Genomic DNA, 15,296 nt, shown 5'->3' on the forward strand with positions numbered 1-15,296 from the left:
TTATCAAAACGTAGAATAGTTAGTCAAAAACGAGGGAGGGGATTATATTAGTTTATCATAGTCACAATCCGAGGCGCTTGGGAGTCCGAGATGGAGTGCCGGGCACACGCATTCCCGGCGTGGTGATGGCCTGTCTCTCTCGGGCAAGCCGGGCAGCCTTCTCGGTGTCCTTCACCTTGGCCGTCACCTCCGCCTCGTTCTTCCGCAGCGTTTCCATTTCCTGCTCCATCACCGTCTTCTCCACTCGCTGCCTCTTATACTGCTCCAGCCGCGACGTGTTGGAGTCCTTGACCGAGAAGAACATCGGCCCCAGCTCCGCCAGCCAAGTCGGCTCCACCGCCGTCACGCACTGCATGTACTCCTTGGTCGTCAGGATGAGCTCGTGGTACACCACGTACTCGGGAGTGTAGCCCAGCCCGTAGAGAGCGCTGCTCGGGTGGAGGTGGCACGGCATCCCGTTCCGGCAATTCACGTACTCCCCCACTCCTTTAAGGCGTCCTGCGTTGTGGAAGTAGGCCGAGCATATCGCCTTTCGGATGTCGTCCCACTCGTGGCCGCACGACGAGAGTGCGATCTTCTGCTTCTCGAGGATGTCAAGGAGCTGGGAGCGGACCTCACGGGCCTTGAGCAGGCCTTTCCTCTGGAGGTAGTGATCGTTGCACCATTTTGTCCCGAACTTGTTTTCTTTTGCCCGCAGGTAGATGTTGAGCAGCGTCAGGTGGTCGCTCTCCGGCACGAAAAACTTCTCGCGAGCGGCATCACTCTCTTCTGCCCGCTCCTTGGGCCTGTTGAAAACCGACGGTACTGACAGCATGGAGACGATGATCAGGACCTCGCTGAGGCACTGCAGCTCGTCTCCCATCAGAAGCATCTTGGCAAGCGGAGGATCCAGCGGGAACTCCACCATCTTTCTCCCCAGAGTAGTAAGCCTCCCAACGTTGTCTAGAGCGCCAAGTATCCACAGCTGGTACATGGAGTTTAAGATGTTCTCCTGCGGCGGCGGATCCATGAAGTCGAAGTCGAGGAGGTTATCTATGTTGAGCGACTTCAATAACAGCACCACATTTCCAAGGTTGGTCCGCTGGATCTCGGGTACCGGGTTTGGCAGCATCTCGTTGAGATAAGCAGTCTCAGTATACAACCTGTAGCAAGTCCCGGGCCCTGTTCTTCCGGCTCGTCCAGACCGTTGATCAGCTGCTGCCCGGCTGATAGGAAACACCTGAAGTGCGTCCATACCCATGCGAGGATTGTAGAACTTAATCTTGCTGTACCCGGAATCGATAACGTACAAAATACCGTCCACTGTCAAAGATGTCTCGGCAATGTTTGTGGCCACAACACACTTCCTCACTCCTTCCTCGGCTTTCTGGAATATCTTCGCTTGCAAATCCGATGGCATCTGCGAGTAGATGGGCAACACCAGTAATGGCGCTGCAGGTCTCTGTGAAGTTGCATCCAGCTGTTCCATTCTTTCCTTTAAGGCGGTACCGGCGGTGTATATCTCGTCTTGTCCGGTTAAGAATATCAGTATGTCTCCTGGAGGGGACGTCAGGTGTATGGCCATCGCTTGTTTTACAGCTGCATCAACGTAGTCTTCACAAGGAGTCTTGCTATATAAAACGTTGACAGGAAATGTTCGACCGGGAATGTAAAATACTGGAACACTGCAAAACCAAATGTTTTAATGGTGAGTAACAGCAAACTTAGCAGCCTACAAACCTTCCAAAAAAGTTCGAAAACTTCTGTGCATTAAGCGTTGCAGACGTCACAATAAGCTTGAAATCTCGACGTCGTGCAACCACCTGCTTCAAAATTCCAAAAAGAACGTCCGTATTGAGACTTCGCTCATGAGCCTCATCCATTATAATCACACTGTTCCAATTACCCATCAGATTAATGTCAATCTCGAGAACAAAGTTCAAGGACGTACCTGTATTGATCGAGGTCAGGTTCACGTAACGTCTCACGCAACAGCACACCGTCCGTCATGTACTGCAGCGCAATCATAAGATACGGCACTGGTACATGTTACAAGCTCACCTTGATGATCGTATTTGAACCGGTAACATCTTCAAAACGAATAGCATATCCAACCTTATCGCCAAGTTCGCAGTCCATTTCTTCGCTAACACGTTTCGCAACACTCATAGCCGCAACACGCCTCGGCTGCGTGCATCCCACCATCCCATACGTAGAATACTCCGCTTCGTGAAGGTACTGCATGCACCAAGTTAATCTATGAGAAGAGTCTTTAGTTTGAACGAAATTACTGCAACTTACCTGCGTCATTTGAGTTGTTTTACCAGACCCAGTTTCTCCGACCACAACAATAACCTGATTCTCCCGTATCACCTGCAGAAATGTAACTCAGTAAAAGCGTTTTCCTGGGTCATAATAGCATACCTGAAGAAGCTCGTCTCGAACAGAAAAAATAGGCAGGTACTGTCGCTGCTCTGATATAGTTTTCGACTTTGCAAAATCACTTGCCGCCTCACCCTTCTTCATATGCTTTGCAAACTTGGCATTCTCGCGATAGTCGACTTCGCTCTCTTCACCAACTTTTTCTTCTTCCTTCTCCGTCGCTAATTCTTCGTCAGACTTTTTTACACCCAGGATATCCCCAAGCCTCGATCCTGAGAGTTCCCAGAAGCGCTGTTGATACTTCTGCATATTTTGCTTTTCGCGCGATTCTCGCACTAAAACGGACCCTTTTCGTGCTATGATCGCCATGTCAGAGGTTGGATCTTTAACTGGCAGCACCGGATCAGCCTGTTTCGTATATACAAGCCTGCCGTCAAGGAACGGCGGCCGAGTATCTGAGAAAAAATGAATGCTTTTAGCCATGAACATAAACAAACCTCCTGTACTGTACTTACCATGCACAAGTAATATTACACGACTCTCATCTTCATCATCAAAATCTGTTTGCACTTCGGTGCCACGCACAGCGCCGGAACGCATAAGCTGCCTGTCTTCCCACTGCGCATTATCCGCACTTAATTGAGACATTTTCTGACTCTGAGCAAGACTCATCTTGCTTCCGTCCCGTCGCGTCTGCGCCAGAAATTGAAGTTCTTAACTGATAAATAAAGTCCTCTAGATACATACCAATCGTTTGGCCATTTCAGTTTCTCGCTTTTTGAAAGTGGCTTCATCACCCATGAACAAGGATGTACTATCGTCGATATCCACAGCGGTACCATCTTCTTCTCTATCATACCTGCACAGAAGAATGTCAGAAAAACACAAGAAAAGAATGTTGAAATACCAGGCACGGTCAAGTAATGCATCCATTTGTCCATCGCCTGTTCCATCGTACCCGTTGCTACCTTCCTCCGAACCTCTGTACTCCTCCTACGCAACAGCAGTCAGAACCAGCCCCTCATAACAAGCTTCAGTTACCTCATACTGCGGTGCTGTAACATGAGAACGAAACTTCAGGCTGTGCGACTTTTGTCCTCTGTCACGAGGGGCACCACTTGCTCGAACAGGAGCGGGTGAAGGCGAGGCAATGTCCCATGGAGAAGGAGTTGTGCCTACAAAAATCAAATGAGAACGATTGAGGAAATAAAACAAGCTGACAACACCAACCTGATGAATCTCCATACCAAGGAGACGCATAGCGAGACTCTGAAGGAGAGGATGGAATGTACGGGGTGTGTTCGTGCCGAGGGGTTGTCTCCCGCCGGGGCGTGTCATCCCATTCCCATCTGCCGTCATCCCAAGATGATTTCCCTGAAACACATATGCCTTAAGTGAAGAAGAGGCAAGCGAACATAGAGATAACATACCGTCATTCCATCTCCCAGGAGATGACTCACGCTTCTGTCTTCTATCTGTGCCGCTCTCCTTCTCTGATGAGCTAGGACGATCTCTTGGTGGTTTTGGGCCACCAGTACTGTAGAATCCAATCTCCTGAAACACGCGAGAAACATTTGAGTAAAAGAAAGAGAACAGAAGAAAAAGGCCACACACCGATGCTAATCTCCTCCTGTTTGGGCGCTCGGCAATAGCAGCCGCAGCATCCTCATTCACGCCGCCTGTACAAAGCGCCTATAAAGCCGTGAAGAAACAAAGACGAAAACCAACCTGGATGGGATGGGGTGTCTTGAGGATTTGGCACACGGTAATTTCTAGAGCTGTGAGAGCCATCGTCCGAGCTCCTCCTGGCCACCTCATTCCTCTTCGCTTGCCTAGATTTCCGTTCGGCGGGCACTTTGAACACTGGATTTTGCGATCCATTCTCACCGCCATCCTCATCCTGCGCGTACATCCGAGCTAAGCGTCTGCATTTGGCGCCGGAAGATCGATCAGAGGCCATACCTTGTCACTCATAGCGCCCTCCCAAGCCCTAGGGGATCCCCTGTCAAAACCTAGGGCTTTAGCTCAGATAGATTCGTTTATTCCCGTAGAATATTCGAGAAATTGTTTGACATTCCCGCGTTTTGCAATTCTAAAAGAAGATTGATCAATGGTTCGCAGTGAGCTTGGAAACATCTACTGCTGGGATTTCTAGGGTTCTTGATTCTTCCTTAATCTTCTCAAGCTCCAATTTGGCAGCATCGTCATCCATGGGAACTTGGGCTTTAGACAGCGCCTAAAAGAAAAAAGTTTAAAATCTAGATCTTAAAAGATTCCAAGGATAAAAGAGGAATAAGTACCTTCTCTAGATTGGAGATCCTCTGTGACTGCGATGCGATCCCAACCTCAAGCCTCTGAAGAACATGAAGCACCGCGAGCAAATGGCTGCTCACATTCCCCGCGCAGTGTACCTCCACCGTCCCCTGTGGCAGCCGGTCCACGCAGCCAACGTGGTGGAACGGACACGTCACCATCTTCATGGGGCACACGCTCACGCAGTGCCTGTCCATGTCAGCCCTGGCCACGCTCTGGCCACACCCCTGCTCGCACGTCAGCACCTTGAACGCACACCTGGCGTCGTGCCCGCCGCCCTGGACCGCCGAGTAGACGTCCGTACAGCCCTCGTTGGTACACGTGGTGGGGCGGAGCGCGCAGCGCGCCTTGTGCGCCGCCAGCTCCTCGCTCGACCCAAACCTCATCTCGCAGTGCGCCACCATGCTCCGGTCGATGCGCCGCAGCAGCGATCTGGCCAGCATCTCGCGCCGCCCCACCATCCAGGCGCCCGATCGATCCAGCTCGCCCACGAACTCCTCGATCTTGTCCTCCTTCTTGTCGTTGCTGAGGATCCGGCTGGAGACGCGTGCCAGGAGATTGGCCTTGGAGCGCACGAATCCATCCAGGAACCCCTGCAAGATCTTCATGGGTTTTGGGGCCTGGACGCGATCGCTCAGGCTCCCCAGCGCCGCGCCGGCGTACTGCTGGCTCTGGCTCTCCAGGCTCTCGATCAGCTCCCTCTTCAAGTCGCCCACCACCGAGCCCGGCTGATTGAACGGATCCCCAATCGTCTTCTCCACGCACGCCGCCGCCAGCGTCAGGAGCAGCAGCCCCGTCGCCTTGTGGAGCTGCTCCACGTCGTAGTAGCCGCATTCCTGGAGGATGATCGGCGATAGCTCCTCCTCCTCCTTTTTCTCCTCCACCACTACACTCTTTTGTTCTTCCTCGCCAGCCATCGCTAGATCCCCTTTCACCCGATCTAAACTTTTAGGTGAAACGAAGCCTAGCTTTTAAGACGCAGAACAACGTGAACACAGAGAAAGTTGGCAGCACGACTTTTACTCGGCCTTCATTCCAATGTGGACGCACGACCGTAAATACTCTTTGTTGTCAAGTCGCACTCCTCGTTTGCGAGCCAACGAGCGAGGAGATTCGATGCAACATAGTCATTAGAGTTGCCAACAAGTCAGTGTGAGTGATTTTCACTAAGTCCCACTGCATGCGACATTGTTTGGTCATTGAGAGATCATGAGATCATGATTTGTTTCACTTCCATCATCTTTGGACAAAAGATAGATACTCCTTCCTACGTACTCCGCTTGGGTCGAGAGCTCGCTCTGCCTGCCAAATTCTCGAACAAATCCATTTGCATCTTGGTCCGCCGCAGCTCCAGCTCGCACAGCATCTCGGTCCGCTTGAGCTCCATCTGGATCAGCATCTCCGTCCGCTTGAGCTCCACCTCGTGCATCTGCGCCCGCCGCGCCTCCATCTCCATCCGCACCCTCTCGTTGTCCCTCTGCAGCTCCACCTTGCACTCCTCGATCTTGATCAGTGTCTCGCTCAGGTACTTGAGCGCCGCTCCCAGGTCCGAGGACGAGCTCTCCCGCCCGCGCTTCCGGCTGCCGCCGCCGCCAGACTTTGATCTCGGCGACGCCGTCTCGTCCCTGTCCGTGCTCTTCCCAGACTGCGATGTGTAGGAGGTGTCGTTCCTCTCGTCGTCGCCCATGCCATGAACGCTCCGGGCTTCGATCAGCTCCAGTCCGTGATGCTGGTGCTGCTGGTGATGATGCTGGTGCTGGTGATTGCTCATCACGACTCCAAATCCCACTGCTGGAGCAGTCGTGGTTGCAGTAGCACCATCCTCGTCAACAACGTGAGAGTTGTGTTGGTGTCGATGAAACGCTGAGTGTTCCTGGCTGCTCTTCGCGTCGGCCGAGGCTTTGTCATTGGCATTGTTGCCTCCACCACCAGCAGCGCCGCCGCCGCCGCCGCCAAACATCATGTTGAGGCGATCATACCACGGCCATTTCGACTGCCCGAGCACCGCCACCACCTTCTCCTGCCGAAACTTGCCCCTCAGCTTCTCGATCTTGTGGCGGCACTGGTCGCCAGTCTTGGGCACCCCGCACCGATTGCCCAGCTCCGCCCCGACCTCGTCCCAGTTCTTGGCCTTGAGATTGCCCCGCCGCAAGCTGTTCCACTTCTCCTCAAACACATCGATGAGCACGTCGGTGGCGGCGTCCGTCCACGCGGACTTGCCGTTGATGGGGATCTTGGACATGCGCTCCAGCTCGTGGAGATGGTGGTGGTGGTGGTGATGCGCGTGCTGGAGATCCTCCTTCATCAGCTGCGGCAAGCACGCGGCGATGGGCGTCGGCTGCTGCGGATTCGCCTCCGCGAATGGATGCAGCGCCATCGCACCGATTCCAAAACCTAGACGCCGTCGATGCAGTGGCGATGGGATTGCCCGCTGGAACTGCTAAGTGATCTGAGCTCACCCGTACTCAAATTGGGCCACCGCTCCTCCGTGTCGCCACCGCCGCTCCGCCCCACCGCCGCCTGGAAACCGCGTCGAGCCCTAAATCACCGACTAATCTGGCGGCTGGCTCGTTTGACTACTGGCGCGCTTAGAGATTCCGGTCACGTGATCGTCGCTTTGGCCGAGTGGTTAAGGCGTGTGCCTGCTAAGTACATGGGGTTTCCCCGCGAGAGTTCGAATCTCTCAGGCGACGCTTCTATTAATTATTTTTCTTTAACTTAAAAGACATTTTTTAAGTTCTTTTAAGGTCATTTGGGTTTGTTTGTAGCTATGGCGCGGCACAGGCCGCCTTCTTTCTCTATGCTGCGAGAAATGCACGTCCACAATCGGAAGAAGCTGCAAAACGCGATGGCGGAGAAGCTCAAATCGATCGGCCAGCGCCTTGCTGGTGTGGTTCTTCTCCAGGTTAGAATTTCGTTTCTTTGATTGTTCTGATGATCGAAGCGTGATTTAGGGGGGAGAGGAGCGCTACAGAGATTGCACTGATCACCTCGAGCTCTTCAGGTATGCATGTACCTTGCTATGCTCGAATCAAAGATTGAGATAGCATGTGAGAATTTACAGGCAAGAGAGTTTTTTTGCGTACCTGTTTGGAGTCAGAGAACCGGGATTCTATGCTGCCATTGTATGTTCATGCTCATTTAATTCTCTTCGTTTCGTACTGATTTGTTTGCTCCAGGACATTGCCACCGGCCAGTCGATTTTATTTGTTCCTCGGTTGGATCCAGATTATGCTGTCTGGCTTGGAGAAATTCACCCTCCATCTTTCTTCAAGGTGATCGTCCTTTAAGAAACATTGTGCTTCCTTCTCTTTTTCTTTTTCTTTTCTTAAAGCAAGGTTTATCACAGGAGAAATACGGGGTGGATGCTGCTTACTACGTCGATGAGATGGTTTCTGTCCTTAGAAAATTTGACGCTTCGCTCTACTTGCTGCATGGTCTTAACACGGATAGCAATAGATACTGCAAGCCTGCGACGTTCCAAGTAAGTCAGGTACCAAGGCTTCTTATTGAGCTCTTTCGTCCAGGGAACAGAAGGATTCGAGCAGGACACCAAGGTTTTACATCCTGTTTTAAGCGAATGCCGTGTTATCAAGTCGGAACTAGAACTCGAGCTCTTGCGATATGTCAATGAAGTTAGCTCTGCGGCTCATGTCAAGGTTTGTTTTCTTCTTTCCTTGTAAAGACCAAGAACTCCTTTTCTGTCTCGTTTTACTGAAGGTAATGCGCTCGGCTCAGCCCGGTTTAAAGGAGTACCAGCTTGAGAGTACCTTTCAGCATTACTGTTACATGGAAGGCGGCTGTCGAGAGTGCTCCTATACATGCATATGTGCCACTGGCGAGAACAGGCAAGAAGTTCTTTCATTCTCTCTCAATACTTTTCTTGTTTTTTTATACAGTGCTGTTTTACATTATGGACATGCAGCAGCCCCTAATGACCAGGTTTGTAACTTAACCACTATCTCGTGACCACATGGTTGCTTTTGGAATGGTTATTTTTGTAGATTGCAAGTGATGGAGCTATGGCGCTTCTAGACATGGGTGCTGAATACCATTTTTACGGTTCGGATATAACATGCTCATTTCCTGTGAACGGGAAGTTTACAGAAAAACAACGATTGATCTATACAGTACGATATTGCTTAAATCCATTTATTGTGACTAAAATTGTAATCTCGCAGGGAGTCCTGGAGGCTCAGAAGGCTGTTATCTCCAAAATGAAGCCTGGAATCAGTTGGGTAGCGATGCACAAGTAAAAACTCTCCATGTGTTATGGCTCATGAGTTTTTTTTTTGTAACTGGAGATGTGCTTCTTTGTAGGCTTGCTGAGACGAAGATTTTGGAAGCACTGAAAACTGCAGGCTGTCTAAAAGGGTATGACGGTGTTCTTCTTTTTCGTTTCTCATGCAGATGCTCGAATCGCTCTATGCAGCAATGTAGAAGATATGATGGAAAACAGGCTGGGAGCGGTGTTTATGCCGCACGGTCTCGGTCATTTTCTTGGATTGGATACTCATGATCCGGGTGGCTACCCGCAGGTATCTAGTGTCTGTGGAAACGAAGACAAAGAATCTAATTTTCGTGCTCTTTTTTGGTTGCCAGGGCATGTCAAGGATCAATGAACGAGGTCTTGCGTCCTTACGAACAGTTCGAACTTTGGAAGCTGGCATGGTGAGAGACTATATAGTTCGTTTCTCAAATCTGAACACGACTGCTTTTGTGGTATGAAGCTGATCACCGTGGAGCCAGGCTGCTACTTTATAGACGCAGTGCTGGACCCAGCTCTGGAAGACCCGGTTCTCTCCAGGTTCCTAAACAGAGAAGCCATCGACAAGTTTAGAGGCTTTGGTGGAGTGCGACTCGAAGACGATGTGGTACCATTGGATTTACGACTTTTCTCTCCAAACACTGAAATATGTTTGGCTTGCAGATTGTGACTTCCGATGGCTGCGAAAACTTGACAAATTGTCCGCGCGAGATTTCGGACGTGGAAGACGTCATGGCTGGAGGACCTTGGCCTCGCACCTGATAGAGAGCGCGCATGTAAGAAGAAAGCAAACGAAAAAGAAAATTTACAACCAGGTATCACAGTGGCCAAGTGTTTCCAGGGTTTAGGGGTTCTTGCGTTAATGTGTGGATAAGGTTGTGGCGATGGCGTCGGCATGCTGCGTCCACCAGGTACGAGAATGCATTGGGCTCGTAGAAGCGCTCCTCATCGTCTCTCTTTGCCGCTCTAGATTTCCAGTCTTTCGCTGGGCAGCAAGCTGCAAGAGTTTCAAGATAGGCGTAGTGGTGCTGCTACCACACATTCCTCCTCCTCGGCAGTGCTGGGCTCCAGGACATGGAAGTTTTGCTCGTACAACCATCGTAGATTAATGCTACAGTCGGCACCAACACCGAGGAGTGGCGCTTCTTCCATCGTCAAGAGCCAGAGACTAGCGGCGGCAGGCATGGTTAGAACGATTGCGACTACTCCGGATTCGGAGGTGGGAGCGTCCGACACCGAGGGAGACTCGACAACTTCGGAGGTAGCCGAGGTCATTGATGTGGAAGCGGAGGAAGGAGCTGAAGATACCGAAGAAGTAAAGAAGAGCTTGAGGCAACCAAAGGTGAAGAAGAAATCGCTGGTTCACATTCTAGAGGTGGGTAAGTTCTTCCAGTTCGATCATTCACTCTTATCATGTTTTCCCTGCTATCTTTTTGTCCTCCTCTTTTTCTTCGAGCAGGCACTTCACAAGCAGGCAATTGAGGAAGCCACAAAGGATAGAGACATTCCAGACCTCAGACCAGGATATGTAGTGCAGATCAGACTCGTAAGTCGTCTCTCTCTTCTTTTTCTTCTTCTTTTTTTCAAGTAATTGGATCTTCAACTTCTACTGCAGGAAGTTCCAGAAACAAAACGCAGGGTGTCTCTCCTTCGAGGGATTGTGATTTGCCGCAGGAACAATGGAGTGAACACGACGTTCACAATCAGGAGAATCTTTGCTGGTGTTGGCGTTGAGATGGTCTTTCCTCTGTAAGTTTTTAACCTGTTTCCTAGTAGTGTGTGATCTCATGATCCATCTCTTTGCAGATACTCCCCCAACATCAAGGAGATAACCGTGCTACAAAAGAAAAAAGTGAGACGAGCCAAGCTTTACTATTTGCGTAAGAAGCTGGCCAGGTTCTCAACCTTCTGAGTACCATGCTTTTTGAATGTAAATTCATCTCGTCAACGAGGCCAATTGCCAAGTCGAAGTAGCATTCCTTGTTAGCTCTCAAAATCGAAATCAACAGGCTTGCTCAGGTAAGTTTCTTCCCAAGTTCTTCTAAGACAACTCTTGCAGCGTTGCGACCAGCCGCGGCCATGACACCTCCACCAGGATGGGCACCAGAGCCGCAAAGATAAAGACCGTCGAGAGGAGTTTTGTATCCAGACCTGTGATGAGTTAAAAGTAAGCTGTGGTTTCCTCAAAGCATATAACTTACCAGCCTTTAACAGGTCGTAGAAGAAAGAGCGAGTCCAAGCTCATGGCACCGTGAAAGACGTTCCCTCCCGTCAATCCAAAAATGCGTTCCAAGTCGGGTGGAGCCAGCATCTCAAAGTCAATGACAGAGGATTTAAATCCAGGTGCGTACTCCTCAACCAGATCGAAGCATCGGTTTGCAAAGCTTTCCTGTTTCATACAAAACTTAGCAGATATGAGACTTCCAAGAGTTTGTCACGTACTCTGGTTTTGGGGTCTTCCCAGCCTCCGTCCTTGAGATGATAAGGCGTGTATTGCACGAACATGTTGATGACATGCTTTCCTGTGGCAAAAAAGTATAGCCAGTGAAGAGTTTTATTTGATGGGTACCAGGTGGGGATATGGTTCCATCCAACGCAGACGGTATGGTCATCTCAATTACTGGTCTGGTTGATGAGTAACCATTACAGGCGTCCTTATGTGCTGTTAGAAGGTCCTGCATGCTACAGAACAGGCAACTTCGAGAATTTCTAGAGGCAAAGTTCTTACTTGTCTGCTCCAAGATGTATCGTTCCACGGTGTTCCGGCCCAGGGTCTTCTTGGCCTTTGCCGCTGCATGCTCGAAAGCGTGGTAACTCACTCACAGCCAGATTCAGCTTCGTTGTTCCCTGGATTTTCTACGTTTGACAAGCAACGCAGGAATAAGTTGTTAAGACTTACCGATTGGTAGTCAATCTTACTGATCTCGTTGAGGAAGTCCTCACGAAGTACACCACTCGGAACCATTTTCTGTACCAAAAAAAAAAAAAAAAAACGCGTTTGGTTTCATTTCAACCATCATCGGGTCGACATACCAAGAACGTTGTCGCCGCTGTTGCATTTGAGAGAACTCGTTTGGCTTCGATGTGTGTGCCATCTTCCAGAGTCACCTGGCAAAGCAAAGCTCTTGAAGTTGGAGCTTGAAATAAAATAGAGAGTTCTTACTCCTGTCACAGATGCGCTATCACCGCTGCTTGCCTCCACAATAAACTTGTCAACCTTAACGTTTCCATCCCTGCCTGAGTGAGAAAGGATCACCCTACAAAACAAGTAGAAAAAGAAAGCAAACGAACAAACCTTGGCATTGGTCACCAGAGTTGCTCCTGCTTCTTTTGCTGCCGCTGCTATGGCCATCGAGATAGATCCCATCCCACCTTGAACATATCTAGAGTTTTTCTCCAGGAACTCTAGGATTAGACTCCAAAGACAAGGATGAATTCGACAACTTACGACCAGATTCCACGAGCTCCCTCGGTTTCTCCCATTACGTGGTGAAGAAGAACGTAGCCGCTTCCAGGGGTGTCAACACTTCCCTGTGGCATCAAAGAGTATGGAAATGATCCAACTTCTAGAGGTAAGTTTCATCTCACCATGGTACCAATGATGGCATCTGTAGCAAGCGTTACTTTGAGCAGATCTGACTGAAAGAAAGAAAACATGAAATCACTTCAAATCATTGTGATTTTACCTCGAACCAGTTGTCGAGGACTCTAGAGGCTGGAGCGAGCAGGAGTTCCATGAAAGCACTGTCAGGAAAGAACAGACAACTCTGAACATAAACCCGCATGAAAACCTTACACCATGTCTGCTTGGCTCATTCCAAAGCTCCGGTTGACCATGCCAGCAAGAACTTTAAGCCGAGAGACATGGCTTGTCAAGGATGCTTTGCTCGACACCTCGGGTGGAACCGTATCCACGAGAGGCGCAATGAAGGAACTGAACTTCTCGAGCCGTTGCTCATACCTGCGAGCTTTCATGGAAACGATGTTAGCTATCACGACAGTTTCTATACCACCTTGGATATGCATCAGCGTCCTTCTTTGAAAACTTAGAGATCTCGCTGTGATTCAAACCAGCATCCGGTCCCATGAGCAGATAACTCCCATCCAAACTGGGTGTAAACGACGAAGGGTTCCTTGGCAGAAGCTTCATGCCATGCTTGTGAAGCTCCAGCTCCCTGGGAAAAGAAAGATATAAAAACTAACTCTAGAGAATCGAGAAAAGCGAGAGAGAAAGAACCAACTTGATCACAGATGGACGAAGCAAGCTTTGGAGGTAGCTACAGCGAGAAAACTTAAATCCGGGAACAATCTCCTCAGTGACAGCAGCGCCGCCAAGGACATGCCTCCGCTCCAGCACCGCCACCGCCAGTCCCGCTCTCGCGAGATAGGCCGCCGCCGTGAGCCCGTTGTGACCACCTCCCACGACCAATGCATCCCATTTCCTAGATCATGTCGTGGATTCTTAGGCAAGAAACACGAAAAAAACGCGCTACCTCTGCGCAATCCAGCCGCTGCCCTTCTCCGCGGCGTCGCTCACGAGATTGGTGGAGAAATTCCTCATCTGAGACGAAGAAGAAAACTCTGAGAAAAGCGAGATCGAAGAGAACTCCGCGACTGACATCTTTTTATTTTATCTCCTTTTTAAACTCTATCAAACAAATGGTAAGGAGTGCTTAGAACTAGCAGTAGCAAGAGCAGCTCTTGAACTTAGAGATTGGCCAGGGTCCGGACGTTCATCGGGAACGCGTATCTTAAGTCTCCCTGCCAGAACCTCTGAGCGGCGATGCGGTTGAAGGCATCGGTCGGGTGAGCCGTGTCCCAGAACAAGTATCCCGACGGCTGCTGGCAGAACGTATCGGACGAGTAGCACCAGCGGTTCTGGGGTCGGCTGAAGTTCGGACAGCACGGGTGTGTGACATTGCGCATTCCTGGAAAAACCAAGTAAGTTTCTCAGCTCTTCGTCCACAAAGATCGATAGAACCACGACTTTCTTACCGTAGAAAAGTGGCTGCTGGTGGACGTCCATCATGACTTGGAAGGCGTTGGCGTAGACAATGACGAGGCCTCTGAGCGTGCGCTGGAGAGTCTGGAGGAGATCAAACAGGCCCTGGTTGTAGTACCTGGCGGCGTTCAGGCCGACCGGGTTGCACCTCCCGTAAATCTGGTACATTGGCGCGCAGCCGAGAGCGTAGTTCGACGTGACGATCATCTTGCGAGCCCCGGCTCGGTAGAGTTGCTGAAAAGGAATAGTCAGAAGTTGGAAGCAGTCTTATTTGAATCAACGACAAACCTGGATCTTGGTTTGCATTTGGTACAGGAGGCTGGCACGAAAGCCGAAGGGAAGCGCTGTGGCATTGTGATCCAAAAGGTAGTCATTCACGTCGTTGTTGCCGATGTTTATGTAGAAGATGGATCTGGACACCAAGTACTCGGACAGCGTTCTTCCGAGCATCTGGTTCAGGTTCGTAACGTACATGTCGAAGCCGTTTACTTGGTCCGTGAACGTTAGAACTTCCCCTCCCTGTTCAAAGCGATCATGTAAGTAAGCTCCATTAAATTTTTTTCCAGTGAACTTACGATATGGGTAATGTTGAGGATTCCAGAGCCAGCCGAGCCGAAGTTTGCACCTCGAGTGATGTTGACGGAGTCCAAAAAACACGGAGGATACGACAGGCCGATGTAATCCGCTGCCACGAGAAGACGGGATAAGATTTCCATCCATCTCCTTGTCTACTTTGCAATAAGAAGAAAACTTACCCAGGTAGTCCGTTACAATCCTTCCATCGGACCATCTTCCGGTGGCACGCCTCTCCTCAAAGTTTATGCCGTAAGGCTGATGGTTTGCTCGAGCAGTTGTGTTGAGATGGTTGTTGTTTCCGGAGTCCACAAACGAGTCGCCAAACACGAACATCATCGGCACGTTGAAAGCGGAAGCGCATGTCATGAACTCGCCAATGCCGATGACGAGCAGCAGGAAAGCAGAAACAAGCGTCGAGAAATTCTGCGAGCGCCTCATTTTTTCTGCTGGCGGATCTGCACAGCACGAGAGAACAGCGGCAGCGTAAGATCCTGCCTCGAAAAACAATAACGATAAAAGGGAACACGTACCGAGTCTATGGCAGAAAATCCTGTTTCCTCTGTAGAGCGGTCTTCTTCCCTTCTTTAAAGACAAAGGGAGCATGGTTGGTTGCCTGGGACCGCCACCACCATCGCACCACCACCTTCTTGGCATGCAAACGGAACGAAAGCATCCGCTCCATTTTTTTAACTTACATATTCCAGGCATGACCTGACCCGATCTCTCCACGCCGGTCAGGAAAGTTGGCAAAGCTCCGGACAGGGAACACGGATTTCT

The 15,296-nt window shown here is 50.3% G+C and overlaps 7 protein-coding genes, 1 long non-coding RNA gene and 1 other non-coding gene across 10 annotated transcripts; 4 read left to right on the plus strand and 5 right to left on the minus strand.

Annotated features, from left to right (window-relative positions):
* Nucleotides 1–19: 19 nt before the first annotated feature.
* Nucleotides 20–4,384, minus strand: LOC112344150 (pre-mRNA-splicing factor ATP-dependent RNA helicase DEAH7-like). Its single transcript, XM_024668342.1, has 15 exons — nucleotides 4,324–4,384; nucleotides 4,090–4,261; nucleotides 3,976–4,040; nucleotides 3,792–3,915; nucleotides 3,592–3,735; nucleotides 3,403–3,536; nucleotides 3,269–3,354; nucleotides 3,109–3,220; nucleotides 2,877–3,054; nucleotides 2,404–2,816; nucleotides 2,281–2,352; nucleotides 2,041–2,217; nucleotides 1,931–1,992; nucleotides 1,720–1,872; nucleotides 20–1,664 (listed from the first exon to the last, which is right to left on the minus strand). The coding sequence occupies exons 1-15, from the start codon at nucleotides 4,333–4,335 to the stop codon at nucleotides 62–64; spliced, it is 3,507 nt and encodes a 1,168-aa protein (XP_024524110.1). The 5' UTR covers nucleotides 4,336–4,384; the 3' UTR covers nucleotides 20–61.
* On the minus strand, nucleotides 4,380–5,631 carry LOC9643743. The gene is made up of 2 exons (XM_024668355.1): nucleotides 4,662–5,631; nucleotides 4,380–4,597 (listed from the first exon to the last, which is right to left on the minus strand). The coding sequence occupies exons 1-2, from the start codon at nucleotides 5,589–5,591 to the stop codon at nucleotides 4,469–4,471; spliced, it is 1,059 nt and encodes a 352-aa protein (XP_024524123.1). The 5' UTR covers nucleotides 5,592–5,631; the 3' UTR covers nucleotides 4,380–4,468.
* Nucleotides 5,632–5,851: 220 nt separating this feature from the next.
* On the minus strand, nucleotides 5,852–7,205 carry LOC112342673 (trihelix transcription factor ASIL2-like). The gene has a single exon (XM_024664827.1). The coding sequence runs from the start codon at nucleotides 7,049–7,051 to the stop codon at nucleotides 5,942–5,944; it is 1,110 nt and encodes a 369-aa protein (XP_024520595.1). The 5' UTR covers nucleotides 7,052–7,205; the 3' UTR covers nucleotides 5,852–5,941.
* Nucleotides 7,206–7,285: 80 nt separating this feature from the next.
* TRNAS-GCU lies at nucleotides 7,286–7,367 on the plus strand. The gene has a single exon. It is a non-coding gene; the product is annotated as a tRNA-Ser (tRNA).
* A 65-nt stretch (nucleotides 7,368–7,432) lies between these two features.
* On the plus strand, nucleotides 7,433–9,767 carry LOC9643744 (xaa-Pro dipeptidase). The gene is made up of 15 exons (XM_024665113.1): nucleotides 7,433–7,579; nucleotides 7,629–7,678; nucleotides 7,739–7,799; nucleotides 7,854–7,949; nucleotides 8,024–8,158; nucleotides 8,202–8,333; nucleotides 8,395–8,522; nucleotides 8,574–8,616; nucleotides 8,679–8,804; nucleotides 8,856–8,926; nucleotides 8,995–9,048; nucleotides 9,107–9,212; nucleotides 9,277–9,345; nucleotides 9,405–9,548; nucleotides 9,605–9,767. Exons 1-15 carry the CDS (start codon nucleotides 7,445–7,447, stop codon nucleotides 9,701–9,703), a joined length of 1,449 nt encoding a protein of 482 aa, XP_024520881.1. The 5' UTR covers nucleotides 7,433–7,444; the 3' UTR covers nucleotides 9,704–9,767.
* Nucleotides 9,727–10,905, plus strand: LOC9643375 (50S ribosomal protein L19-1, chloroplastic). 2 transcript variants are annotated; one of them, XM_002963119.2, is made up of 5 exons: nucleotides 9,729–9,852; nucleotides 9,912–10,316; nucleotides 10,401–10,487; nucleotides 10,557–10,690; nucleotides 10,748–10,905. In XM_002963119.2, the coding sequence occupies exons 1-5, from the start codon at nucleotides 9,826–9,828 to the stop codon at nucleotides 10,851–10,853; spliced, it is 759 nt and encodes a 252-aa protein (XP_002963165.2). In that variant the 5' UTR covers nucleotides 9,729–9,825; the 3' UTR covers nucleotides 10,854–10,905. The 2 variants fall into 2 exon arrangements, with proteins under 2 accessions (XP_024520922.1, XP_002963165.2); XM_024665154.1 differs by having other exon boundaries at nucleotides 9,727–9,852; nucleotides 9,912–10,487; nucleotides 10,748–10,898.
* On the minus strand, nucleotides 10,837–13,562 carry LOC9643376 (pyridine nucleotide-disulfide oxidoreductase domain-containing protein 2). The gene is made up of 16 exons (XM_024665077.1): nucleotides 13,435–13,562; nucleotides 13,183–13,383; nucleotides 12,955–13,116; nucleotides 12,738–12,902; nucleotides 12,628–12,685; nucleotides 12,530–12,580; nucleotides 12,390–12,472; nucleotides 12,237–12,324; nucleotides 12,105–12,158; nucleotides 11,975–12,049; nucleotides 11,841–11,909; nucleotides 11,670–11,788; nucleotides 11,511–11,623; nucleotides 11,384–11,463; nucleotides 11,143–11,330; nucleotides 10,837–11,092 (listed from the first exon to the last, which is right to left on the minus strand). Exons 1-16 carry the CDS (start codon nucleotides 13,560–13,562, stop codon nucleotides 10,957–10,959), a joined length of 1,770 nt encoding a protein of 589 aa, XP_024520845.1. The 3' UTR covers nucleotides 10,837–10,956.
* LOC112342792 lies at nucleotides 11,006–11,695 on the plus strand. The gene is made up of 3 exons (XR_002991082.1): nucleotides 11,006–11,108; nucleotides 11,156–11,543; nucleotides 11,591–11,695. It is a non-coding gene; the product is annotated as an uncharacterized LOC112342792 (long non-coding RNA).
* A 64-nt stretch (nucleotides 13,563–13,626) lies between the features above and the next one.
* On the minus strand, nucleotides 13,627–15,238 carry LOC112342784 (GDSL esterase/lipase LTL1-like). Its single transcript, XM_024665123.1, has 6 exons — nucleotides 15,050–15,238; nucleotides 14,699–14,974; nucleotides 14,519–14,628; nucleotides 14,232–14,462; nucleotides 13,937–14,177; nucleotides 13,627–13,869 (listed from the first exon to the last, which is right to left on the minus strand). Exons 1-6 carry the CDS (start codon nucleotides 15,225–15,227, stop codon nucleotides 13,649–13,651), a joined length of 1,257 nt encoding a protein of 418 aa, XP_024520891.1. The 5' UTR covers nucleotides 15,228–15,238; the 3' UTR covers nucleotides 13,627–13,648.
* Between the last annotated feature and the right edge of the window lie 58 nt (nucleotides 15,239–15,296).

This window comes from Selaginella moellendorffii, unplaced genomic scaffold (genome assembly GCF_000143415.4).
Source record: "Selaginella moellendorffii unplaced genomic scaffold, v1.0 SELMOscaffold_3, whole genome shotgun sequence".
Lineage (NCBI taxonomy): Eukaryota > Viridiplantae > Streptophyta > Lycopodiopsida > Selaginellales > Selaginellaceae > Selaginella > Selaginella moellendorffii.

What these genes read in the sequence shown, in the direction of transcription:
- LOC112344150 (XM_024668342.1), bottom strand. An exon ending in TTACAGCACCGCAGTATGAG is followed by an intron (nt 3,355 to 3,402) that starts GTAACTGAAGCT and finishes GCTGTTGCGTAG; the next exon opens with GAGGAGTACAGAGGTTCGGA. An exon ending in GCATTACTTGACCGTGCCTG is followed by an intron (nt 3,221 to 3,268) that starts GTATTTCAACAT and finishes TCTTCTGTGCAG; the next exon opens with GTATGATAGAGAAGAAGATG.
- LOC9643743 (XM_024668355.1), bottom strand. Translation starts at nt 5,591, where the DNA reads ATGGCTGGCGAGGAAGAACAAAAGAGTGTAGTGGTGGAGGAGAAAAAG. An exon ending in GGATCTCCAATCTAGAGAAG is followed by an intron (nt 4,598 to 4,661) that starts GTACTTATTCCT and finishes TTTTTCTTTTAG; the next exon opens with GCGCTGTCTAAAGCCCAAGT.
- LOC112342673 (XM_024664827.1), bottom strand. Translation starts at nt 7,051, where the DNA reads ATGGCGCTGCATCCATTCGCGGAGGCGAATCCGCAGCAGCCGACGCCC.
- LOC9643744 (XM_024665113.1), top strand. Translation starts at nt 7,445, where the DNA reads ATGGCGCGGCACAGGCCGCCTTCTTTCTCTATGCTGCGAGAAATGCAC. An exon ending in CGGGATTCTATGCTGCCATT is followed by an intron (nt 7,800 to 7,853) that starts GTATGTTCATGC and finishes TGTTTGCTCCAG; the next exon opens with GACATTGCCACCGGCCAGTC. An exon ending in TGCGACTCGAAGACGATGTG is followed by an intron (nt 9,549 to 9,604) that starts GTACCATTGGAT and finishes TTTGGCTTGCAG; the next exon opens with ATTGTGACTTCCGATGGCTG.
- LOC9643375 (XM_024665154.1), top strand. Translation starts at nt 9,826, where the DNA reads ATGGCGTCGGCATGCTGCGTCCACCAG. An exon ending in CGGCATGCTGCGTCCACCAG is followed by an intron (nt 9,853 to 9,911) that starts GTACGAGAATGC and finishes TTGCCGCTCTAG; the next exon opens with ATTTCCAGTCTTTCGCTGGG. An exon ending in GTTGAGATGGTCTTTCCTCT is followed by an intron (nt 10,691 to 10,747) that starts GTAAGTTTTTAA and finishes ATCTCTTTGCAG; the next exon opens with ATACTCCCCCAACATCAAGG.
- LOC9643376 (XM_024665077.1), bottom strand. Translation starts at nt 13,562, where the DNA reads ATGTCAGTCGCGGAGTTCTCTTCGATCTCGCTTTTCTCAGAGTTTTCT. An exon ending in ATACATCTTGGAGCAGACAA is followed by an intron (nt 11,624 to 11,669) that starts GTAAGAACTTTG and finishes CCTGTTCTGTAG; the next exon opens with CATGCAGGACCTTCTAACAG. An exon ending in GGGAAGACCCCAAAACCAGA is followed by an intron (nt 11,331 to 11,383) that starts GTACGTGACAAA and finishes TGTATGAAACAG; the next exon opens with GAAAGCTTTGCAAACCGATG.
- LOC112342784 (XM_024665123.1), bottom strand. Translation starts at nt 15,227, where the DNA reads ATGCCTGGAATATGTAAGTTAAAAAAATGGAGCGGATGCTTTCGTTCC. An exon ending in GATTGTAACGGACTACCTGG is followed by an intron (nt 14,629 to 14,698) that starts GTAAGTTTTCTT and finishes TTCTCGTGGCAG; the next exon opens with CGGATTACATCGGCCTGTCG. An exon ending in TCCTCAACATTACCCATATC is followed by an intron (nt 14,463 to 14,518) that starts GTAAGTTCACTG and finishes CGCTTTGAACAG; the next exon opens with GGAGGGGAAGTTCTAACGTT.